A 20,137-nucleotide genomic window follows, 5' to 3' on the forward strand; every position below is an offset into this window, starting at 1 on the left:
CTTTTCCAGCCCCCCCCTGTTGCCGCCCACCGTCTCGTCCGTTGAAACAGTTTTACGATGCGCGGGCGGGGATCGATGGGGGAGCATCGAGCAAAAAAAGAAGGAAGAAATGCTTTAGTGCCACACAATGGGTGCCAATGGGCGAGTGGTTCTGTCGTCGTCTCGTGGGTCGTCGTCGTCAGCCAGGATAAATAAAGGAGAGCGAAAGACGAAACAAACCAATCGGGAGGATGAGACCCGAGTATTTAATGGTGGAGGGAAGTGAAGAAAAAAATCAGGTCCCCCCGCCACACCCACGACCCCGCGGGCTGCGCATTGTTGGCGCAAGAAGTGGATAAGAAAGACAAGAATGCGATATAATGGAGCGAAAGAATAAATAACAAAATCGGTAAAATAAAGCTCGCCTACTGCGCCGTGCCTTGTTGCACGTTTGCCCGTGTAGTAGGGGACGGAAAAGCGTTTTGCGAATGGAAAAGCTCAGCATGCTGGAGGGGAACAAAGGACAGCCGCAGAGCACACGAGAGAGAGAGAGAACCATTCGGATAGAAATGTGGTAGGGGAAGCGCCCTTGGAAGAGAAGGAAAATCGCCGATGTTCTCATGCTGTTTGTATGTGTCCCTACGGTACAAAGGGAAAGGCACAGAGGAACAGGAGAACAACTCAACCCAGGGGCCAGGTCCTGGAAATGGTGGGGGGGGGTGCCGTGAAAGAAACGCGCCAGAGAGAAGAAAGAGACGCACGCTGCATTCCACCGGAACGGATGCAAGGAGTCGCCGGAGCTTTTCACAGGACTTAGCGCATTGTGGTGGCCGATAAAGCCGAACATAGAAAAGCGGGAACAGCGGCGCCGACAATGGAGGCGAAAGAAAACGTTCGGGTTTCCCGCGTGGCGAATCGTCCTTTTCTCTTCGACAAAAAGGGCCCAGCGTGCGTGCGTGTGTGTGGGTGTGAATGGGGTGGACGAAAAGATAAAGGCGTAATAGAGTGAAAGAATTCCGTCGTTGTTTTTGTGCGCCATCGGAGTTTGCGCTAAGCCACGCCCTCTATCCCAGAAGCCGTAACTCTCGTGCTGCGCTCTTCTCGCACGGCTACGGTTTTATGCGCGAAAGAGAGCAACGCATCGGGGTGGGACGCACACAGCCACACGAACGCGGGCGCATGTGGATTTTTTCCGGAGATCGCTTCGACGCGCCGTCCGCAGAATCAGTCCGAGTTGAACCCTGAAAACGAGCAGTCGAGCAGTGGAGATTTTCCTCAGAGCATAAGTGACCCTCGGAGCCGATTCCAGCCATTCGAATCGATCGTTCTCTTTATCCGCGACCAGTGATTTGTTCTCACAGAGACCCGATTGTGTGCTGTGTTTGGCGTGTGATCAATAGAGGGGCACAAAAACGATACAAACAGCCATTGTGGGTGAGAAGGCGAAAGAACTGTGTCGGAACTGTGTTGTGTTGTTGTGATTGTTGTGTTGTCTGTCCGTGACACAATCAAGTGAACGCGCGCCATCGAAACAATATTACACAACGCGCCAAGGAAGACAAAACAAACCCGGGTCCCGGGATTGTGATCGGAGGTGCTGTGCTGTGAGCGTTTATGCTACCGGGTTGAACGGGCCGGCACCATGATTAATCACCACGCGATGGCGAGCCTGGGGCACCCGCACTACGGGTTCACGCTCGGCAACGCGATGGAGATCCCGCCGGCGGCCGACTTTGCGCCGCAACCGACCCACAGCCCTACCTCGGCCGAGCATCACCATCACCTGAAGCGGAGCCATCTCGGAGCCTTCGGACCGACTTCGTTGGCCGGTCTGCAGAGCCACACGGCCGCCGCCGTCCATCACAGTGCCCACCATCACGCCGGGCTATCGATGGGTGGTGGTGGGGTCTCCGGTGCTGGTGGTGGTGGAGGGCTGAGTGGTCAGACGTCTCCCGGGCAGGAGGGACACATCAAGCGGCCGATGAACGCGTTCATGGTCTGGTCGCGGCTCCAGCGTCGCCAGATCGCGAAGGACAACCCGAAGATGCACAACTCGGAGATCTCGAAGCGGCTCGGATCGGAGTGGAAACTGCTGACCGAGTCCCAGAAGCGTCCGTTCATCGACGAGGCGAAGCGCCTGCGGGCCACGCACATGAAGGAGCACCCGGACTACAAGTATCGGCCACGCCGGAAGCCCAAGAACCCGCTGGCCGGGGCCGGCAACGGGCTCGGGTCACTCGGATCGCTCCAGCAGGGTGGCAAGTCGGCCCTCGGGTCATCCTACCCGTTCCACCAGCTGCCCCCGTACTTCGCCCCCACGCACCCGCTGCAGCAGCTGGAGCAGCACTATTCGCACGTGCCGTACTTCGGGAGCTTCGATCCGCTGACGCTCCAGAAGCTGCACCAATCGCAGGCGGCCCAGTGTGGGGTGCAGGTGGGTGGTGGAGGTTCACCGAACGGGGCCGCGACGGCTGGAGGGCTCGATCTCGGTGGGAAGCAGTCGGCGGCTCAGCAGCTTCCGCCGACGTCGCTCAGCTCGTTCTACTCCAACATCTACTCCGGCATCTCGGCGGCGGCCGCGGCTGCCCCGCTGTACGCGGCCCACTCCAGCAGCCTGTACAACACCTCGTCCGCTTCGTCCACCTCGCCCGGGTCCAGCCCGAGCGCGTCCCAGTCCACGCTGCCCGATCTCGACAGCAGCATGCGGAGACCGGTGCAGGTCATCTACTAATCCGGGTGCGGGATCCGGGCGGGCGGGGGGCAAGCGGGGCCATGGTGTAAATAGTAGTCTAATGTGCCCGTTGTTGGCCGCGGCACGAAGCCGTACTCCTGTTTTGTCTCTGTATCTCAAACGATCCTAATTTATTACGTCCGGCGTGCAGGCGGCGGCGTTCGTCCTTGTAGGCTGTAACTGTTTAGTTTGACTTAGGGAAAGCAAGTGGGCCGAAAGGGGGCCCACAGAGCGCATCCCTTGTGTACACATCCTCTTCACCCGTAGGAACGTCATGCCTCTCGTTTAGTAGTTTGCGTCTTATATTTGCGTACCGTCGCCGATTAGGTTAGGTTGTTTATAATTTTAGTTGTTTAGAGGCTAATACTAGAGTGCGAGGGAAGCGAAACTGTACATATATAAAGAACTACATCACTGTGTGCGTGACCTCAGACCCAAGGAACCAACTCCACTGCTGAAAACCAATAAAGAAGGGACATTTTTAACACTTTAGCGTACGTTTAGGGTAAATGTAACTGTTGCTGTTTTGCTGGGGCAAAGCTAACCTTGGCACAAGATGCCACTGGCGGAAGATCTCGGAATCGATCGTGCGGGCAGCCAGAAAGAATAGGAACCAGATGAAGTGGGAAGGGCACACAGAGGAGAGCGGAAGTTTTTAAAGACATTACACTATCGATCACTCTAGGCTAAGGGCTAGTACGGAGGTAAGCGCATTTGTTATCAGTATCAGTATTTGATGGTCATCTGGAGGCCAGGATGGCGCTGGAAAGAAAGAAACAAGAAACGAAACCTTATAAGAAGTGAATAAAAAAAAAGAAACAGAACAAATTCCGAAGAATCGAAATAAAAGCATTTGAAACAAAACACCGAACCGAACTGAACCGAGCTTCTCTATTGGGTCTCACATTGGGGGAATTGGACACAACGAGAAAGAAAGTAACTGCAACAGAAAGTAAACAGATTAACGAACTCCGAAACTTTTCACTTCAATTTGGTTGGTCCTCGAAGTCAGTGTCAACAAACCGATCGGTACATAAATTATGTATTGCAGTAGCTGCAGTCAAACATCATTATATTCCGTCAGCATTATTGATTTCGCCTATCGAGCCAGAGTGGTCCGCTCGTTCGGGTCAGCAGGGTTACGCGAACGTCGAATTTATTGTTCCGCCAACCCGCCAGTGTGTCCGCGTGTGCCGTCCGTCTGTCGGCCGTATCAAATAAAATATGTACTCGAAAAGGAAAAAAAACCCGAAACCGGCGCGCCGTAATGAAGTGTACAAACTTCGCAAACAGTCATAAATAAAGTACTTCCGTTACCACGGAGCACACGGGTTGCGAGTGCTTCAGCGACTTCGTACGCAACACCGCACTCTATTACCCCTTTTTTTTCGGGACATCGGAACCGTAGCGGGAGTCGGCACGAGCCGTTACTCCGGATACGGATTCCGATTCCCACTTTCGATTTCGTGAGACAAAAGTTGTGCGAACGGGAAAAAAGCGGAGAATGCTTTGGCCAGGACCGGCAGGAGCTGGATGAATGGCCAGGCCGGTGTCGCAGCGAGTAACGAATCTGGTGGCACGGTAATGGGCCCGTTCGAGTCTCCCGTCGTTCGAAGGGCCACCGTGCTTCCGGATCCGTTTCCTTATTGGCCGCTGGCGATGTGATTTGTAGGACGAGTTCACTGTCACCGGTTTCATGGTTTCCAGAAAGGGGATAAAGCAACATAAACATTGAACAGGACAATACAAACAATATTTCAACACAGAGTACCATACAGCAAATTACATAAATCGCTTTAATTTGTATACATTTTAGTGGCTTCGCGTTAACCAATTTTATGCCACGCGATATCATTCAGTTTGCTTTTTTATTACCCAACGCCCTTAACCTTAACCGCTTACTGCCTAATCATGGCCACGACCGGGCTCCTTCGGCCGCGTTTCATCCTTCCCAGGACATCGGGTGTGGGTGGGAACAATGGCCACGGGCTGGGATGATGATGATCGTAAGAAAAATGAATAATTGCATGTGGAAATGATTGTCACAATATGCTTCGCGGATCGCTGAATCCCCCTTCTCAGGCCCGGGGCTTCCGGTCCGGTCCGGTCCGTGGCTACGCTTCGAGTGCTGTACCCCAGCAGCTTCCGGCTTCCGCGCATTAAGAGCACTGCCGACGATGACGACGACGACGACGATGAAGGGGATTATGATCTGCCAGCCACCAGCAGCAGGCGGCCCGGCCGAGTTCGCCCCCTTCGGATTTCGGGGCGGAATAAATAAGGAACTCGAGTGGTTTCGAATTAGGTTGTTATTGGTTTATGAAAGTGCGATTGCGATTTGTGGCTCCGTAATTCTTCCACCCGGTCTCCAGTGCGCGACTTTTTTTTCTTATTGTCACAATGGAATAGGCACAGCAAGGACACGCGGCGGCATTCGGGCGGCTTAGGAGCAATGGGTGATAAGCGTATTGGGTGCTGTATGTTTGAAGGACGCAGATAAGAAATCTGGCGCACGTTTTCGGTTTGTGGCCTCATTAAATCGGGCTCGACTTTTATTGTGAGGCTCTTGTGTTTATTTCAATCGGCTCGGCTTTGGTGCTTTAAACTGGCTTTGGGAAAAAGACCGTTCGTGGTGTAATTTTATATTATTCTCTTGAAAAGAAAGTTCTTTCATTGCTTTAATTCTGGGCATTATTGGCCACACATAAATCGTTATTTCTTTACCGGATTCTTTTATGAAAGGACCAACTAGAGGTCCTGAATAACTTTGTTCCCGAAGTTCCTAGGCAATAACGAAAAGATTATGAACAGTTTTGGGTTGTTATTAAACCTATCTTTTTAAATTTCTTTAGGAAATTTATAAACGTTATATCTGATCAACTGATCATTTAGTTATTCACTTTTATCGTGCTTATTTTTGTATTTTTCATAACAATTTGAGAACTGATGGTCCTAGCTGCCAATTTCGTTCTCATCATTATGCTTTATTGACAACATTACCGTGTGTTGATATCTGGTTTTTGCGTATTTTTACGAAAGTGATTTGAAGCATGATTTGCTTTCCAAGAGGAACAATTCTTTATCATGGTCGCCAGATATCTCCAGAGAGATAGCATATGCGGATAGCTAGCGATAAACGTGTGTAATTCAACAAAATTTGATTATATACTTACACTCTTGATAAATGCCAGCAAAAACAAGTAAAGCGATTGAACTACTGAATTGACGCTTTTCAGTCTTCAACAGTTATGGTGAACGGATGAGGTTGAGAGCTGCCGAAGTCATCTAATTATTCGATCTGTATCTTTTTTAATGTCTAATAAGTATGCTACAATGCGCAAAACACTAATTTATGACAGATCCTTCGAAAGATTGATCGATTTATTGAAATGTTTAAAATTACTCATCGCTCCGGGTCTACATCTAGGCAAATGACAGTTATCCACACCTCGAATCGGCCCCAAAGCATTGTCTAAAAGTGCTGCTAATTCATCAGCAACACCATTTCCTTCCCTTTCGGCACACGGAACACGTAACGCATGATTGATGTTACTCCCATTGCGTGTGCTACCTTGCGGCGGGGCAGAGGGAACGAATTGCGACCCGTTGCGTCCACTTCGATGAGGATTACGATTAAGGCAGTTCCGGCCAGCCAGCGCGCCCGGGCGGCCCATGGCCCGCAGGTTCGACCGGCTGTGATGATGTGGTCCATTTTGCTTTTCCGTTTTCCGTTCAAAACCTCGCCTCAAAAGCCGGATTGTTTCGCATTGTCATTTACACCCGACTCATGTGCGGGCTGCTTTATATAACTCCCCCGCACACATACATATTGATACTCCACACAGGGACCAACAAAATGACGGCCAACAACAAGGGACGCGCACGCGAACTCCGGGATACTCCGGGGAGTCCCTGTTCTTGTCGCGCTGTTTCCCCAAAACTTCCCAACGGCTTGCCTCTTTGTCACTCACGCACCACGGAACTCCTTGTTCCGTGTCCTTTCCTCGCGGTCCCCAGCGGAGTCCTTTTTTCGGTGTGTTTGTCATTAGTAATCGTCGCGTCATTTCCTGTCGTCGTCGTCGGCGGCGGCGGCGGTGGCGTTACTCAGGACTTATCCTGATCCTGTGCGTGCCGCGGACGTTGTTCGGCTACAATGCACAAAACATTACATTATTTCCATTTTTCCCTTTTTCCCGGCCCGGCCTCGGCCATTGTTGGGCGCCCATTGTTGCTCATCGAGGTTTTGTCGTCCCGCGCCGTGTGTCCTCGGAGCAGCCAGCCGGTTGGTTGGAGTAATCATTTTGTTCATATCATTTCCCGTCCTCTTTGTGGGTCCTTTTTATTTGTGTGCGCTCGTGTGTGCGTGTCTGTCTGTTGCCGTCTGGTGTGCGCGGCCACCGGGTTTCGGCGATGTCATTCCATTAGTTCGATAATTAAAGTCCTCGAGTAGGGACGATACCTAATTCCCACATGTTTTCGAGCTGCGTATGTTTTGTGATTATTCCTTATTTAGTGTCACATTTTATAATTTGAATATACTTTTATTTCAATACGCTGAATAGTAAAGTATTTTCAGTTTAATCGATTTCTGGTTTATTGACCATTTTACATTAATTACCTCCCAAGCAAAGCTTCGGCTTGATAGACGGGATAGGAACACACCTTTACACCTTACATTTATGCATTGTACGAGGTGATATAAATTCTTCTAGCGAACGCCCAAAAGGAGCTCTTAGCATTCCTCGTGGTAGAATAATGTCTTCAGCTGGGCCTTAGTTAGTGTTGGGCCCTCCATAAAAGCACTTACTTCGCCCTGTGTGTGTGGTTCTGTGCGCCATGTTGTGGCCGGTCTACAGCCCGTCTTCCGGTTTATATTTAGCTCTGTTCTTTCTGCTAACCCTGTCCTCCTGGCGGTCCGGAAGCCGGACAGTCGGCGCACCAGGTCCCAGGCGGGCACACAAAAAGAAAATTTTCTACCACGTCGTCAGAAAAGTAATTTTATGTTTCCTTCCCGTTTTTTCTTGAGGGGGCCCAGGCCGAGCAGGCCCATTTGTGGGGGTTCTTGTTCCTGTTTTCGTATTTTGGGTTGGATTTGGTGGTTTATAGTATACTTTTTCGACTCCCATTGTCAGCGGTTTTTAGAATAGGATTCCTCTCTCTCTCTCTCTCTTTCTCGGTTTGGCCTTTGACGAGCTCGATTTTAGACCACGGAAATGGCGAAAAGATGGACCTTCACGGAAGGAGCTCTTTCGGTGAGCGGTGGAATGGAAATGTTCCTGAAAGGGTGCTATCGGATTGCCCTCTTTGTAAGGAGGCGCTTTGTGCGACGAAATAGAGTGGAAGTTATTCTTGGGCCGACACGTGACTCGTGCGCAGCAAATAAAGGTCGCAAAGACATTAAATAATGGTTGCCAACAATGCGACTGTTTTAATTTCGTTCGACGACACGCAATAAAGTACACAGCTTAATATATCGAGCATGCTACACATTTTTGGTGGTTTAAGCAATAAAATAATGGTGAAAAAAATAAAATAAAGTCACCAGAGATTGGGCCGTGTGCCGAAAGTGCGCGTGCGGCCCATTCGTCGGCGGCGACGGCGGGTTCAGTCAGTTCCCGCTCGGAGTCGAGTGTTCTCGATTTCAACTTTCAACCAACTTCAAACCCACCAGCTCTTGAGACTCCCGAACTGCTCCCGGCCATGAATAATTATTGTAAACCGCTCACGGATACGCACGCAACTTTATGAGTTCGCTTTTATTATTGTTATTTCGGCAAATCCGATCCGTTTGCTCCTTTTTGGGGCGAGCCGCTCAAGAGCCGCCGTTGCCGAATGTCCTTCAGCGCGAAAAGTGGCAAAGCTCAGTGGTCGCAGCACACGAGTACGGCACGGGGGTAACATTCGGCAGGACATTCATAAGGCCTTTTGATAATGGAGGTAATATTTGTGGCAATTTTCGTACAAAATGTGTCCGCCGTTATTCGACCATAAAAGCTACGTGAATGGCTGTAGACTGGTGACTTTAGGTATGATTGATTAAATGGCACAATGTATAACATAACGACCATTTAAAGAACCAGCACCACTCCATGCCATTCAGCCATCAGTAGGGCTTACTGTGGCACGAAGCTGACGGCCCCTTAACTTTGTTGGCCTCACATCGAGCAAATTGTTGCACGCTTGGAGTGTGGATTGAGTGAATCGGAAACTCCGATAGTTACTTTTTAGTCACCCGGCTCGACAGTTGGCTACAATTTAACACAATCGCACGAAGGATACATTTTTATCAGACTTCGACACCCGGTTACCTGGCAGTTTGGTAATAGCCAATCAACGCCGTTCGGACGTCGTTTTCGAATCGCCCGCGTGTTGTGAAATGTCGAATCAATTTAAATAATTGCTCTAATTTAATCCCGATAATCCGTTCGCACCGCGCCGCTGGCCCGTGACGCCGCGCTGATTGTCGCTTCCTATCGACTTGTGTGTGCGCTTGTGTGCGGTTTGATCCTAATCCCGTCCCGTCCCGCCGCTGCGCTCCGAAACAATTTCCAATCTCCAGGGCCGCAGGGAATCCCTGGTGATGCTGGCCGCCCGAAAGGGATGACGAGCGCGAAATAAAATCCCGTCCTTCGCTCCCGGCCGCCGGGAAAATCGGGGACGAAAGAATGCCCGATCGTGGCCGGGTGAGCGGCTAACAATGGCACAGCGGGACATCGTCTATTAATTCATAAGCGTGTAATTTATACGGTCAAATGAAATCAACAGAGTGTGTGGCGTCGGCCAAATCAGCGCCGGCTCGGCCGAGGCCAGCTCGTAAGTGGCGGTGGAACGATGTTGGTAACGATGGAAAACAAACACCCTCCGCGGCGAGAGGGTCGAAGCATCCTTCTGCGGCCAGGACGCCACGGGACGGGCGGGTCAAGAGGGTCGCCCGCTAGTGCCAAAGTGTAGCGATTTCGGTCGGGCGTCGTCATCGAGTGGAATAAGCGCAGGCAGGTCCACGGGAAGGGACCGGTGCACCGATGTCCGCTGTTTGTCACCGTATTGTGTCCGTTGTAGTCATTAGTTTATTCGTTATTATTATTACTTCATATTTGTGCACAGTGGGTTGCTTTTCTGTCCAAAAGTGAAGGAAATTCGTGACGGAAATCGAATAAAGTATTAGAAGCACAAAAGAAATTTATAATGGAAATATTTATTGCAACGATACATTAAAAGGATCAGTTATTTAAATAATATTTTCTAACTCCGAAGGGTATCGAAACGTGGATCATTCTCGGTAGCGGACACGAGCCCATAGTGAAGGATTATTGCAAATCTATTGAGCTAGACCATCAACGCGACGCGAAGGGGACAGGCCGCTTGTTGAAAGGACACTGTACATAAAAGCGGAACAGTACGCGAAAGGAATGCATTATGCTTTGTCGGCCAAGAGTCTCGACCGCCCGGGGGATCGCTGAGGAGCTGAGGACGAGATTTAAATAATGACACAATTCCGGAAAAATAAAAGCATCCCGACAATGGTGGTGTGCATCATAAATTATCAATATGCTAACCACCCGGGTCCCTGGCCGGCCCATCTTGACGTTCACCGGAGGACGCATTATCATTCGAATGGACGCTGGAAAGTGATAACCATGTCGTCGGTTCGTCCATTTTTTCATCGCCCTTCCCGTTCGACAACAACCCAACCCGAATCAAGGATCCCAAGGAAGTAGGACCCCGCGGGTGGGTGTGGAGTGGAACAAAAACAAACCATTAATCTTTCCCGGAAGGAAGAGCCCCGGGGTCGTTATGCTGGTCCGAAGCCAGAAAACCCGGGGCTGGGTGGTGGTGGGCGATATTAGTGCGAATTCGTAGCCTAATTTGATTGTAACTTTTGCCCCTTTTCAGATTTGTTGTCGGATTGTGGCGACCCCGGCAAAGGATGAGCTCGGGTTGAGTGCTGGGAAAATCTTGTCGCCAGGCGAATCGTGTCGTCCCCGATCCTTCCATTAGATGCGTACGGTGGAATTCGATTGAAATTCTTCGCCCACGGGGCGCGGTTGTGTGCTGAGGTCCTGAAAGGGCGCACAAGTTGCTCCTTTCGCCGCCGATGTATCTTTAATCTTTTCGATCCCAAAAAAGTGCCGGCTCCCGGGGTTTTATGGGGTTGTCTGCAAACTTTGCGGGCGACTTTCGGTGGGGGGGCAGGCTCTAAAGTTAGGATCCCGATTCGAAAGGTCGGTGGTCGGTGTGAAAATAAGAAACTTCTCGCAAAGCACTCGCCTCCGGCTGGCAACAAATTATGCTATTGTCGAGGGAATCTCTGTTGAATGCAGTGTGATAACACGGTCGAAAGTTGAACGGGACGTGCAAAAAGTGGACAATGCTTTGTAGTGCTCGGGTGCTCGAAAGGACACCCGGCTCTTGCTCCCTGGGGGCAATAGCTCAAAAGTTTACATTTTCTCAGAAGTCTCTGAAAGGAATCCTTTGAAGAAACCCATTCGCTGTTTTATGGGTATTTTTGCTTGCGCGCTAGACTCACTATACAAACCTACCAATTTTTTCGTGAAACTTAAATGAAGCTATGAAAGCGACATAAAATCATATAGTTTTAATGTTATTTTTGTTTCAAGAAAACTTCCTCTGAAAAAAAGTCTCACTTTTGGACCTTCAAGCCAGTTCTGCCAATTGTTAGAAGTTGTTTTTAACTACTCAAATAAAGGATTAAACGTTCCATCCGGTTCGATCTGACATACTCGTCCCCCACGGGGGCCCCCGTTCGCCAGGAATCAAAGCGCGCCTGAAACGAAAAATCATGCTTCAAAATTAATAATTTCCTCCATTGTCGGCCAACAATGGGCGGCCATGTTTGCGGCCATCGTTATTGTAATTAAATAAATTGATTTTGAAACATCGGCAACCGCATCAATGAAGCACGCAGAGGGACGCAGGCGCAAAATGTGCATCTCACGCGCGCGCAAACCTTCGCTGCGCCGGGCCGTGGATGATGTCAATCTATTCTCGCGATCTCGCCACACTGCTTCGCTGGGTTCTGGCGGCGTGTTTCGCTTATTTTGTTTCCTTATTTAATTTTATATTTTGTCGAACCAACATCATTCATCCGTTTCGCGGCCTTTTCTCGATGGCTGGGCGGGAATGATAATTAAAATCTACGGCCGACCGCGCGGCGCGGCCTTTGAACGGAACGGAGCATGATTGTACGGAATACACACCTTCGGGCGGTGCCGATTGTTTCCCGCTGTTCGCCAAACTGTTGTGGCGAACACGGTGAGGGCTGACGGCATCGATCGGTCGCGGCAGGGCGCTCGGTCGAGACACCCGAAAAAGAGCCATCGTCGTGTATGCAAAACAGTTGCTAACGAAGCCGATTGGCGCGGGGGAATTGTTTCTTACTGGCGGCCGTTGTGCGGAGACACTTCACAAGAAATGCCGCCGTCGCCGACGCTCGCCGTCGAAATGATGTTTTCTTTCCGGCCCGGGGGACCCACAACGCCGGGCCGCGTTCACAATGGCCCGTCGCCATGAATCGGCTCAAAACTTTTCCCCGGCTACGGCGCGGCGAAATCAGTAGCTGTTGTACCAACAATGATTATAATACTGCATTGTTTGCACCCTTTCTTCCTTTCGGGGCCACCGGCACGGAGAGGCGGTGATTTGCGGGGCTGTTGATGTTGCTGGTGCTCCATTGTGCCGGGCGTAAGATACCGGAGCATTGATCTTCCTACTTGTTTTGGCGAGCATAAGAATGGGAACGCGGAATGGGACATCAGAAGCTACGACATGAAGGAGTCCGGCACGAAAATGGGGAAAATGGCGTCCATGTTTCGACAACTCTTTTCTATGGCGCACCGGTACCACCCCAACAACTTGCACAGGTGTTTTATGGTTGCAAGAAGTTCAGGGCGTAGATGGCTTAAAATATGGAATATTTCAGGTGCAGGTGCACTCAGTAACAGCTCTTTTTTTAAACAAAATAACTGTTATTAGCCACTCGTTTTTCTACCTTTTGGGGGAATTCATAAATTACAGGTAAGAAAGTTCTTAAGCTATTCGATTGGCGATTGTGCCATTTTCTACATATTTCCATCAACAACAAACAGGTTAAAGGAACAGAATCAATTCGTCCGGCACGACGACAAAAGGTGTAGTGGCATACCTTTCCAATCCCTACCATCACTTTTTACAAAATAAGAATAAAATACAACATATCAAACGACCTAACAACAGCTCTCTCCAAAAACTCAGATAATATCGCGATCATTATTCAATTTCATAAAGAAACAAACCACAAAATCAATATAAATCAGCAAAGTAATAAATCTAAATTGACAAACAAATAAAACTATACGTAAACAATAAACCAACAAACACACTTAAGGAGAAGAAAGAAGCTTCGAAGAAGAAAGGATGATAACAATTAAAAGGTGTAGTCTGATGAAGCCATGTATTTGCTCATGCAAAAATGACGACAGTAATGAACAATTAAACACTAAATGAAAAACAGAAAAACTGAGTTCGGGGCGTTCATTGATCTGCTCTTGTCAACCGTTCAAAATTGCATCCTCCTCGGGATGTTGACTCGTGTCTGTCTGTGGTGTAGAATGTACAATTAATCCATTATGAAGCCAAACAGCCAGAGCGTGCGAGGGTTGGAAGAAACAATAATTCGCGCTGTAATAGGAATCGGTTGCCACTCACAGCTCACGGCACTTATCCCTCCGAACACGGTCTGTCGCGCCTTTCTTCGGAGCGCTGACGCCCAAACGCGTTTCTTTCCCTGCGCGCTCACAGGTCCTTACAAAAAGGGGGCCCATTGCGTGTGTGGCCGGGTGGGTGTCTTTTGAATTTTTCGAAACCTCCCGCCGCGTGGAGAAAAGTAATTAAACGCTACAAAAGCGCCACACATACGCGCGAGCGCGACGCTCAGGACGGCGCGGCCCGGATGTTGATGGCCTGGTGTTGATAGGGATTCGGCGTGTGACATGAATGGGTGGTCGCGCCAGGTGACATGCTCGGGACTTCAGCCACAGTTCGGTGCCGGTGCGATTTTTGGTGTCCCCGCCGCCCAGGAGGAGTGTACCAGGACTGCTGGTGCCAATCAAGGACACGTCTCCGCAGCGGGTATCGGGAATTGCAAAATCATTGCGTGAAACGGGTCGAACCGAAACCGAAAAAAATGAGACCCAAAGACGCCACGACAGGAATGTCCTTTTGTGCGATACGTAGGGAGTGGAACGTGAACAATTCGATAAAAAGGGCCTTCATTAAACCGAGGATGCATGGCCAAGGAGTAGAGGCGTTGCATGGCGCTCGCCGATGCATCTTTCGAGGTGCAGGACAATTGCAGATCTCAGAAATCAACCCCCTGCTAGGTGGGGGATGGTCCTCAAATGGGTGGCCAAAGCTGGTGAGTGTTGTAACCGAACATTGCACAATCGAAACGGTGTGGATCAATAATTGAAAGTAGTTTTCAAGGATGGTGTTTGTTACTTTTCCCTATTAATATAGCTTATGTAGTATTCATGATCTGTTTGCAACAAGGGTTCACTGTTACCAGGCTTCAAATTGGACGAATATTATATTTTTTCAAGTTCGTTTTATCTGACAGCTAGTGAAATAAAATAAAGCATAAATTGAGCAACAATGTCGAATTATTTGATTTTTACAATAGACGTTGGTTGGTACATTGTTAAGAGAACTACAGTCATGATACTTCCCGTCGGATTAACCATTGAAATGAAACCAATCGCGGTCAAAGCAATCCTGCCGACTGACAGTGCGACAGTGCGGCAGGAAGGTACCGAGATCGGTTGTAGAGCTACTCGAGATAGACCTTTGATCCCGGAAATTTCTTGCCTCACTGTGTCATTCCGTTTGATCCTGCTGCTGATAGGAATTTTGTTTCAGTTTCCATTGTAGGAACGTGTTTTGTGGCTTTTTAGAAGGGCCGTGCGTTTAAAAGGGGCTTTGCGTATTCAGAGTTTGGTGGTAGAGGGGCTTACAAAGGCCGGGCGCCTCCGTGTGAACGGCGGGCTCGAGATTCGTTCCATTGCCAACCGCTTATCGTGTAGAAACATTACATTGAAGTGCGATTACAGTAGGTCCCGTGTTTTAAGGACACGATTTTTCACAACATTTTTCAATCAAAACATGTTATAGTTTTTCAACATAGTTTTCCCATTCGAAAAAAACACTAAACACTCTTGGTGAACATTATTCGCGGCACTGTGAACGAATCTTAGCCGCGCTGCGGATTGGCTTTGGTGGATCAAAGGGAACGCGACGAAGGCGCACCTCACCGAACCGGAAGAGACCCTACCGATTGAGAGGGGTGGTTGGAATAATTGAAAAGAATGGGACGCACAGATCATAATCTTCACCGGCTCTGATGATAGGCCTGAGTAGAGATTAATCCAAGCGTGAGGAGCGGCTTTTTTCGCCTATCGCGCACCCCCGGCGCAGGACTCCCTGCGCCAGGACCCGATTCGGCAGGCGGAAAAGGAAGCCAAAAAAACAACAACAATAACCTCACCGAGAGACGGACGGGATGGCGTTGCGATTTTTTCGCTCTCCTTGATCCTTGACGATCCCTGCCTGCCGGATGAACCATATGTTAGAGGCGATGCGTATGTGTTTGTGTGGCCACTTGCGATGGTTATCCGTCGCTAAATGCGGCGTGAAGGATGCGATAGCGATTATCTAGGCGCAGGCATAATTGTTGCAAACAATGACTGAGAGTCCTTTCGGAGGGGCGTTGTTGGTCGGACGGTCGGGCAGGAGCAGATTTCCGATCAGATGGCGAGCGGAACGGGAATCGTGGCTGCTGGGAAACCTAATTACGTGAAGAGCACTCGAATGTGTTGCACCGCGTTTTGGGAACTCCGGCTCCGGGATGGTTTAAACAACTTTTTGTTCGGTCCTCCTCTTCCGAGGTTTGCTAAGTGACCTGACCGGGCTGAGGGATCTTCACGCCGCCTCATCTCGAAATGTATCATCCTTGTTGTGGACGAGGAATGATCCCTGCCGATGGGAGCTCGGGCGATCGGAAGCCACTGAAGTGCCCGTCCCGGACGGCGGCGCGGAGCGGAAGTTGCCAGGCGAAGCTCAAGTGGTCGTCTGCCGGATGCGGCAGGACTCGCACCAGCGCTTGGTGGTCTATCTCACGCTGGCCATCGGTAAAAATGCGAAACATCCGTCGCAATTACGGGCCCTTCGCGAGGGGGATTGTTGACGGTATTGTGTGATGGTTTGATTTTTACCGTGTTTTCTATTTTTGTGAAGTGTTCTGTTCACACAATTGAGTCGGTCGGTGGTTACTTTTGGTTTCTTTTCTTCTTTCCTCCTTATTTATTGGTGGATTTTTGCTGGTACAGCGTTTATGGAATTTTCATGAAGGATTCATGGTTTTATGAAACACTTTTCCACATTTACTTCAGGTTGCCATTTATTACCATTTTATACATTGCTTTTTCGTCGGCTTTGCTACTTTCGTAATTCTGTCTTTATATCTCTCTTTCTCCTTGGATCTCTCTTTCTCCTCTTCTCCTTGGAAACCAAAAACAGATTCAAAGGTTGCAGAGGCTGCAGAACAGAATTATGAGGCTAATTTTGGGTTGTAGTAGGTATACTTCATCTATTATTATGCTAGATATTTTACAATGGATGTCAGTTAGGCAGAGAATCGCGTACCAAACGGCAATTTTTTTGTATAAAATTTTGAAAGGGATTGTGCCATCGTACTTGGGAGAACAGATAGTTGTTGGGTCAAACGTTCACTGCTACCGTACTCGCAGAGCGGGGGATCCGAGATTACCAAACTATTTGTCAGTAAACGCCTGTAATTCCTTGTTCTTCAAGGGGGTACAGTGGTACAATAGGATGCCGAGACGCATCACCCAAGCCGCAGATCTGGGGGAATTCAAGCGCTTGTGCTCCGCATACATAAGAGAGGTCGTATAACTTGTGTCTAACTTCAACAAACCAGTAGTTACGTTATATTTTACATGTTGTATTTTGTTGTATTTGTAGTATCTGTCAAATCTTGGATCTTGTGGAGCAATCTGTCGAAACTGTGCTTGTCATCATACGCTTTGATTATGGTGATGATAAGATTAAAAAAATATTGAGAAATTGAATATGAAAAATTTTAATAATAAATAGAATGAAAGAGTCTAGATAGGTTTGAGACACGCGCGCGCAAATGAGGAAGTGGTGGGCATTCTGTACGAATAGAATCATTGGTGTCAATTAGCTAAAAGCAGATGATCAGGCTGTGATGATCGGGGGTGGCACCACATTATCAATCAATGGTAACTGTAGGTGTGCACTACAAACAGAGCAAGAGAAACCTGCGGCGCTCCGGAGAGTGGACCCTCCCTTCAGTGGAGGATGTCATGCATTGTCATGGTCCAACACTTTAAGGGATGGCGACCGTTGTACGAAAGGAGTAAAGCTAGATGCCATGGTTCTGGAGAGATTGCTCCCACGCCCCCTCTCGTTTATTGTTATATGTAACTATCGATAGATAAATCCGTCCTTCTCAAACCTATGCAGGGGTAAGAGGTGGGACTTATCATCATTTTTTATTTTTTCTTTCTTGTTTTTCTTTTAGTTAACATTAGTTTAATAGTGTGTTCCAAACCTTACAGTTTCTTTTAATCAAAAACTTATCATTTTTCTTAAATCTTGTAGCGAGCATTTTGATATTTACTCGATCCATTCGTTCTGCTCGGCGTGTGTTCCCTGAAATGCTCATGTGTATCATGTTGTGATTGTTGTGTTGAGAATGGACATTTTTTAACGCCTCGTTTGGGCCTTTATCGGAGCACAATTCCCTTCCTAAACGGTCGTGTTATACCATTGTGGGCCGTGTTTTCGCCATTTATCAAAACACAGCTAACAGGTCGGCCATATGTGAAGCGCGTGTTCTGATTTCTTAGCACCAAAAACGTTCGAAAAGTTTGATCAGAAAAAAAAATACGAAAAGGTAGCAGCTACCGGGACTACCGGGGAACAAAGTACCCCAAAAAGGGGCAAGCTCAGGGCAGCACGGCAAACAAGCAAATAGGCTCCATACAGTGTTTTGCCACTGGCGCCTGACGCCAAGACGGCGAAGGAAGTTGGTCTCAACTAGAGGGCCACTAGACCGATGGGTCGATGTTTATTGTTGCGTTTATCGCGGAAGCCGTTTGGTCGCCGACGACGGTCAACGATGAAATCACAGGAGCAGCCAGTTAATAGGAAGAAGAACGGTTCGTGTATGTTTTTCTACCGCCGCGACGTTACGCCACGCACAAGGCAAACAAAGTCAAAGTCGAAAAAACCAACAGGCAACAGGCGCCGTTCCCCATTTCACAAGTGCGCGCGACGGCACCGGAGTGTCCGCGAAACAAAACGCGAAGAAAGTCGATCCAGGCGGAGGTCCGAGAAGGAACGTCTTCGGGTTGAACGCGCACCTACACCACGGACCAGTGAGGTCCGTGCACATTCCAGCACACACCACGGGCGCTGTTGGCCGTTCCATTAGCATGTTGACCGGGCCAGAGTGGGTTGCGTTATTATTTCCAGAGCAGTAAATTGATACTAATTGATTGTCTTAACAGCGCCGGCCCGCGGTTGCGTGGCCGACCTCTGGTCGTGGCTCTCCGGTGAGGCCGGAAGCTAGGGCAAACAATCCGACGCCGACTCTGCAACAACTGCGCATGACGCCCAGACGCCCCTAGGAAGGAGGGACCGTGAATTCCCCACCCGTTTTCCCGTTTTCTTTTGCGCGACTCATTGAGTGCCAATCGGCGGAAAAGGGTTAGCGTAATTGGTACGGTCAACAAGCCGGTCAGGAGACTTTTTAGAATCACACTTTGAGCTGATCGTAGTCTGATCTTACGGACAACGAACGGGTAACTTCTTGTCTAGTCGATGACGTGTCTAACTTTGTGGTGCATCCACACTGCAAAATGGGAATGTTTATGGTGTCCTGAAGATGACCGTCCTTTAGCGAATAAAATTGATAATTTAATTTTTTCTCTGCCGAGTGGTAACTTTTAAAACAAAAAAAAAAAACACAAATAATATGACCAGTCGAAAGCGAACGTAAAATAAACATTGGTCGTTGCGTCGTTGTTGTGTCTCACGTTTTGTGGGCGCCATTGTGGCACTATCCGGGCCGGGTTGTTCATGTTTGGCCAATTTTTGAAACAAACAACCGGCCAGACTGAGGTTAATCCGTGGGCAAACAGTGGACCCACACAGTTGGCACGATTGTTTCGCGGCGTGGCAGCTCGGTGGAAGTTGTTTTCATCTTCTTTCGGCTCATAATTAGTTGAAAGAGCAAACTGTGCCGTGCCGTTTGCTTGCCAGTCAAGGTTGAATTTCTGGTCGGCATTTTTTAAATCAACAAAATGGTCGTTTTCATTTTATACAACTTATCACAACTTTTCTTTTCAAATTCAAGTTCTATTTCACATATTTGTTTATTTTCTTTTTGTCTAAATTGTCATCTAATTTTAAATCTAAATCTAAACTGTCATCGCCATTGCAGTTTGTTCGTTCGTTTCAGGCAAGCTATGAATCGAAGGTCAATCGAAGTACACTTTGATTTTGGCTGTTTGCCGCAAAGTGCTGCTTTAGTTGTATTCTGTGTCGGTTACTTCAACAATCGTCAGTGTTCCTGGTTCGTGCTATTTTATCTCGAGTTGTGCCCGTGCAGGTATCATGTCCAAGAAAGATGGAATCCATTCGCGAGTTTCCATGACCGAGTACGGTAGGATGCGTGTAAGATCTCCCGACAGCTTAGCGGAGCAGTTACGCCGATGGTTGGATCGAACACGTCGGAATGGTCAAAACTCGGCCAACCATAAGGTTGAAGCTGTCGCCGAGTCTCCGTCTGCCGTGGAAACTACAACGAACACTTCTCCTACGACTCCTTCTCCAACGAATGTGTCGGATTCTGCGAAACGTGCAGAAGAAAGTATTTCACCCGATTCGGACATCGAGGAAGCTCGCCAAATGATGGATCAGTTAATCAGTCGTACGAGAGTGAGATAGAACTAAAACGCGCCTCACCAGACATCAGCCATCGTAAACAAGGACACATTCTTGGACATTCTTACCCGTGAGTTTTGATTTTTAAATTGCTCAATATGTTCCCGAAGTCTTTTCAAGTATTTTCGTTCAATTAAGCACACAAAAAACGGCTGCTTACGAGGCAGAGATCGCCTCTCTCATTTGCAATTCTCGAGCCACGTGGTGGTGAGTTGCGCAGCGTGATTTGTGACCTTTGGTTGGCCTCAATTTGCAGCATTTTTCCCACTTCGATCCTTTGAGTGTCCTTTCCGATTCGTTCGTAGCCGTGTGACATACACAAAGGAAACAATGCGGAATCGGTTCCGAACGTGGCAGAAAACCAGCATCCGGACCAATCTC

General features: G+C 48.7%; 1 protein-coding gene across 1 annotated transcript; it reads left to right on the top strand.

Moving 5' to 3' along the window:
• Positions 1–1,277: 1,277 nt before the first annotated feature.
• LOC131205605 (SOX domain-containing protein dichaete) lies at positions 1,278–2,710 on the top strand. The gene has a single exon (XM_058197773.1). It carries the CDS (start codon positions 1,622–1,624, stop codon positions 2,708–2,710), a length of 1,089 nt encoding a protein of 362 aa, XP_058053756.1. The 5' UTR covers positions 1,278–1,621.
• Positions 2,711–20,137: the final 17,427 nt, after the last annotated feature.

The sequence above is a fragment of the Anopheles bellator genome, chromosome 1 (assembly GCF_943735745.2).
Source record: "Anopheles bellator chromosome 1, idAnoBellAS_SP24_06.2, whole genome shotgun sequence".
In the NCBI taxonomy this organism is placed as follows: Eukaryota; Metazoa; Arthropoda; class Insecta; order Diptera; family Culicidae; genus Anopheles; species Anopheles bellator.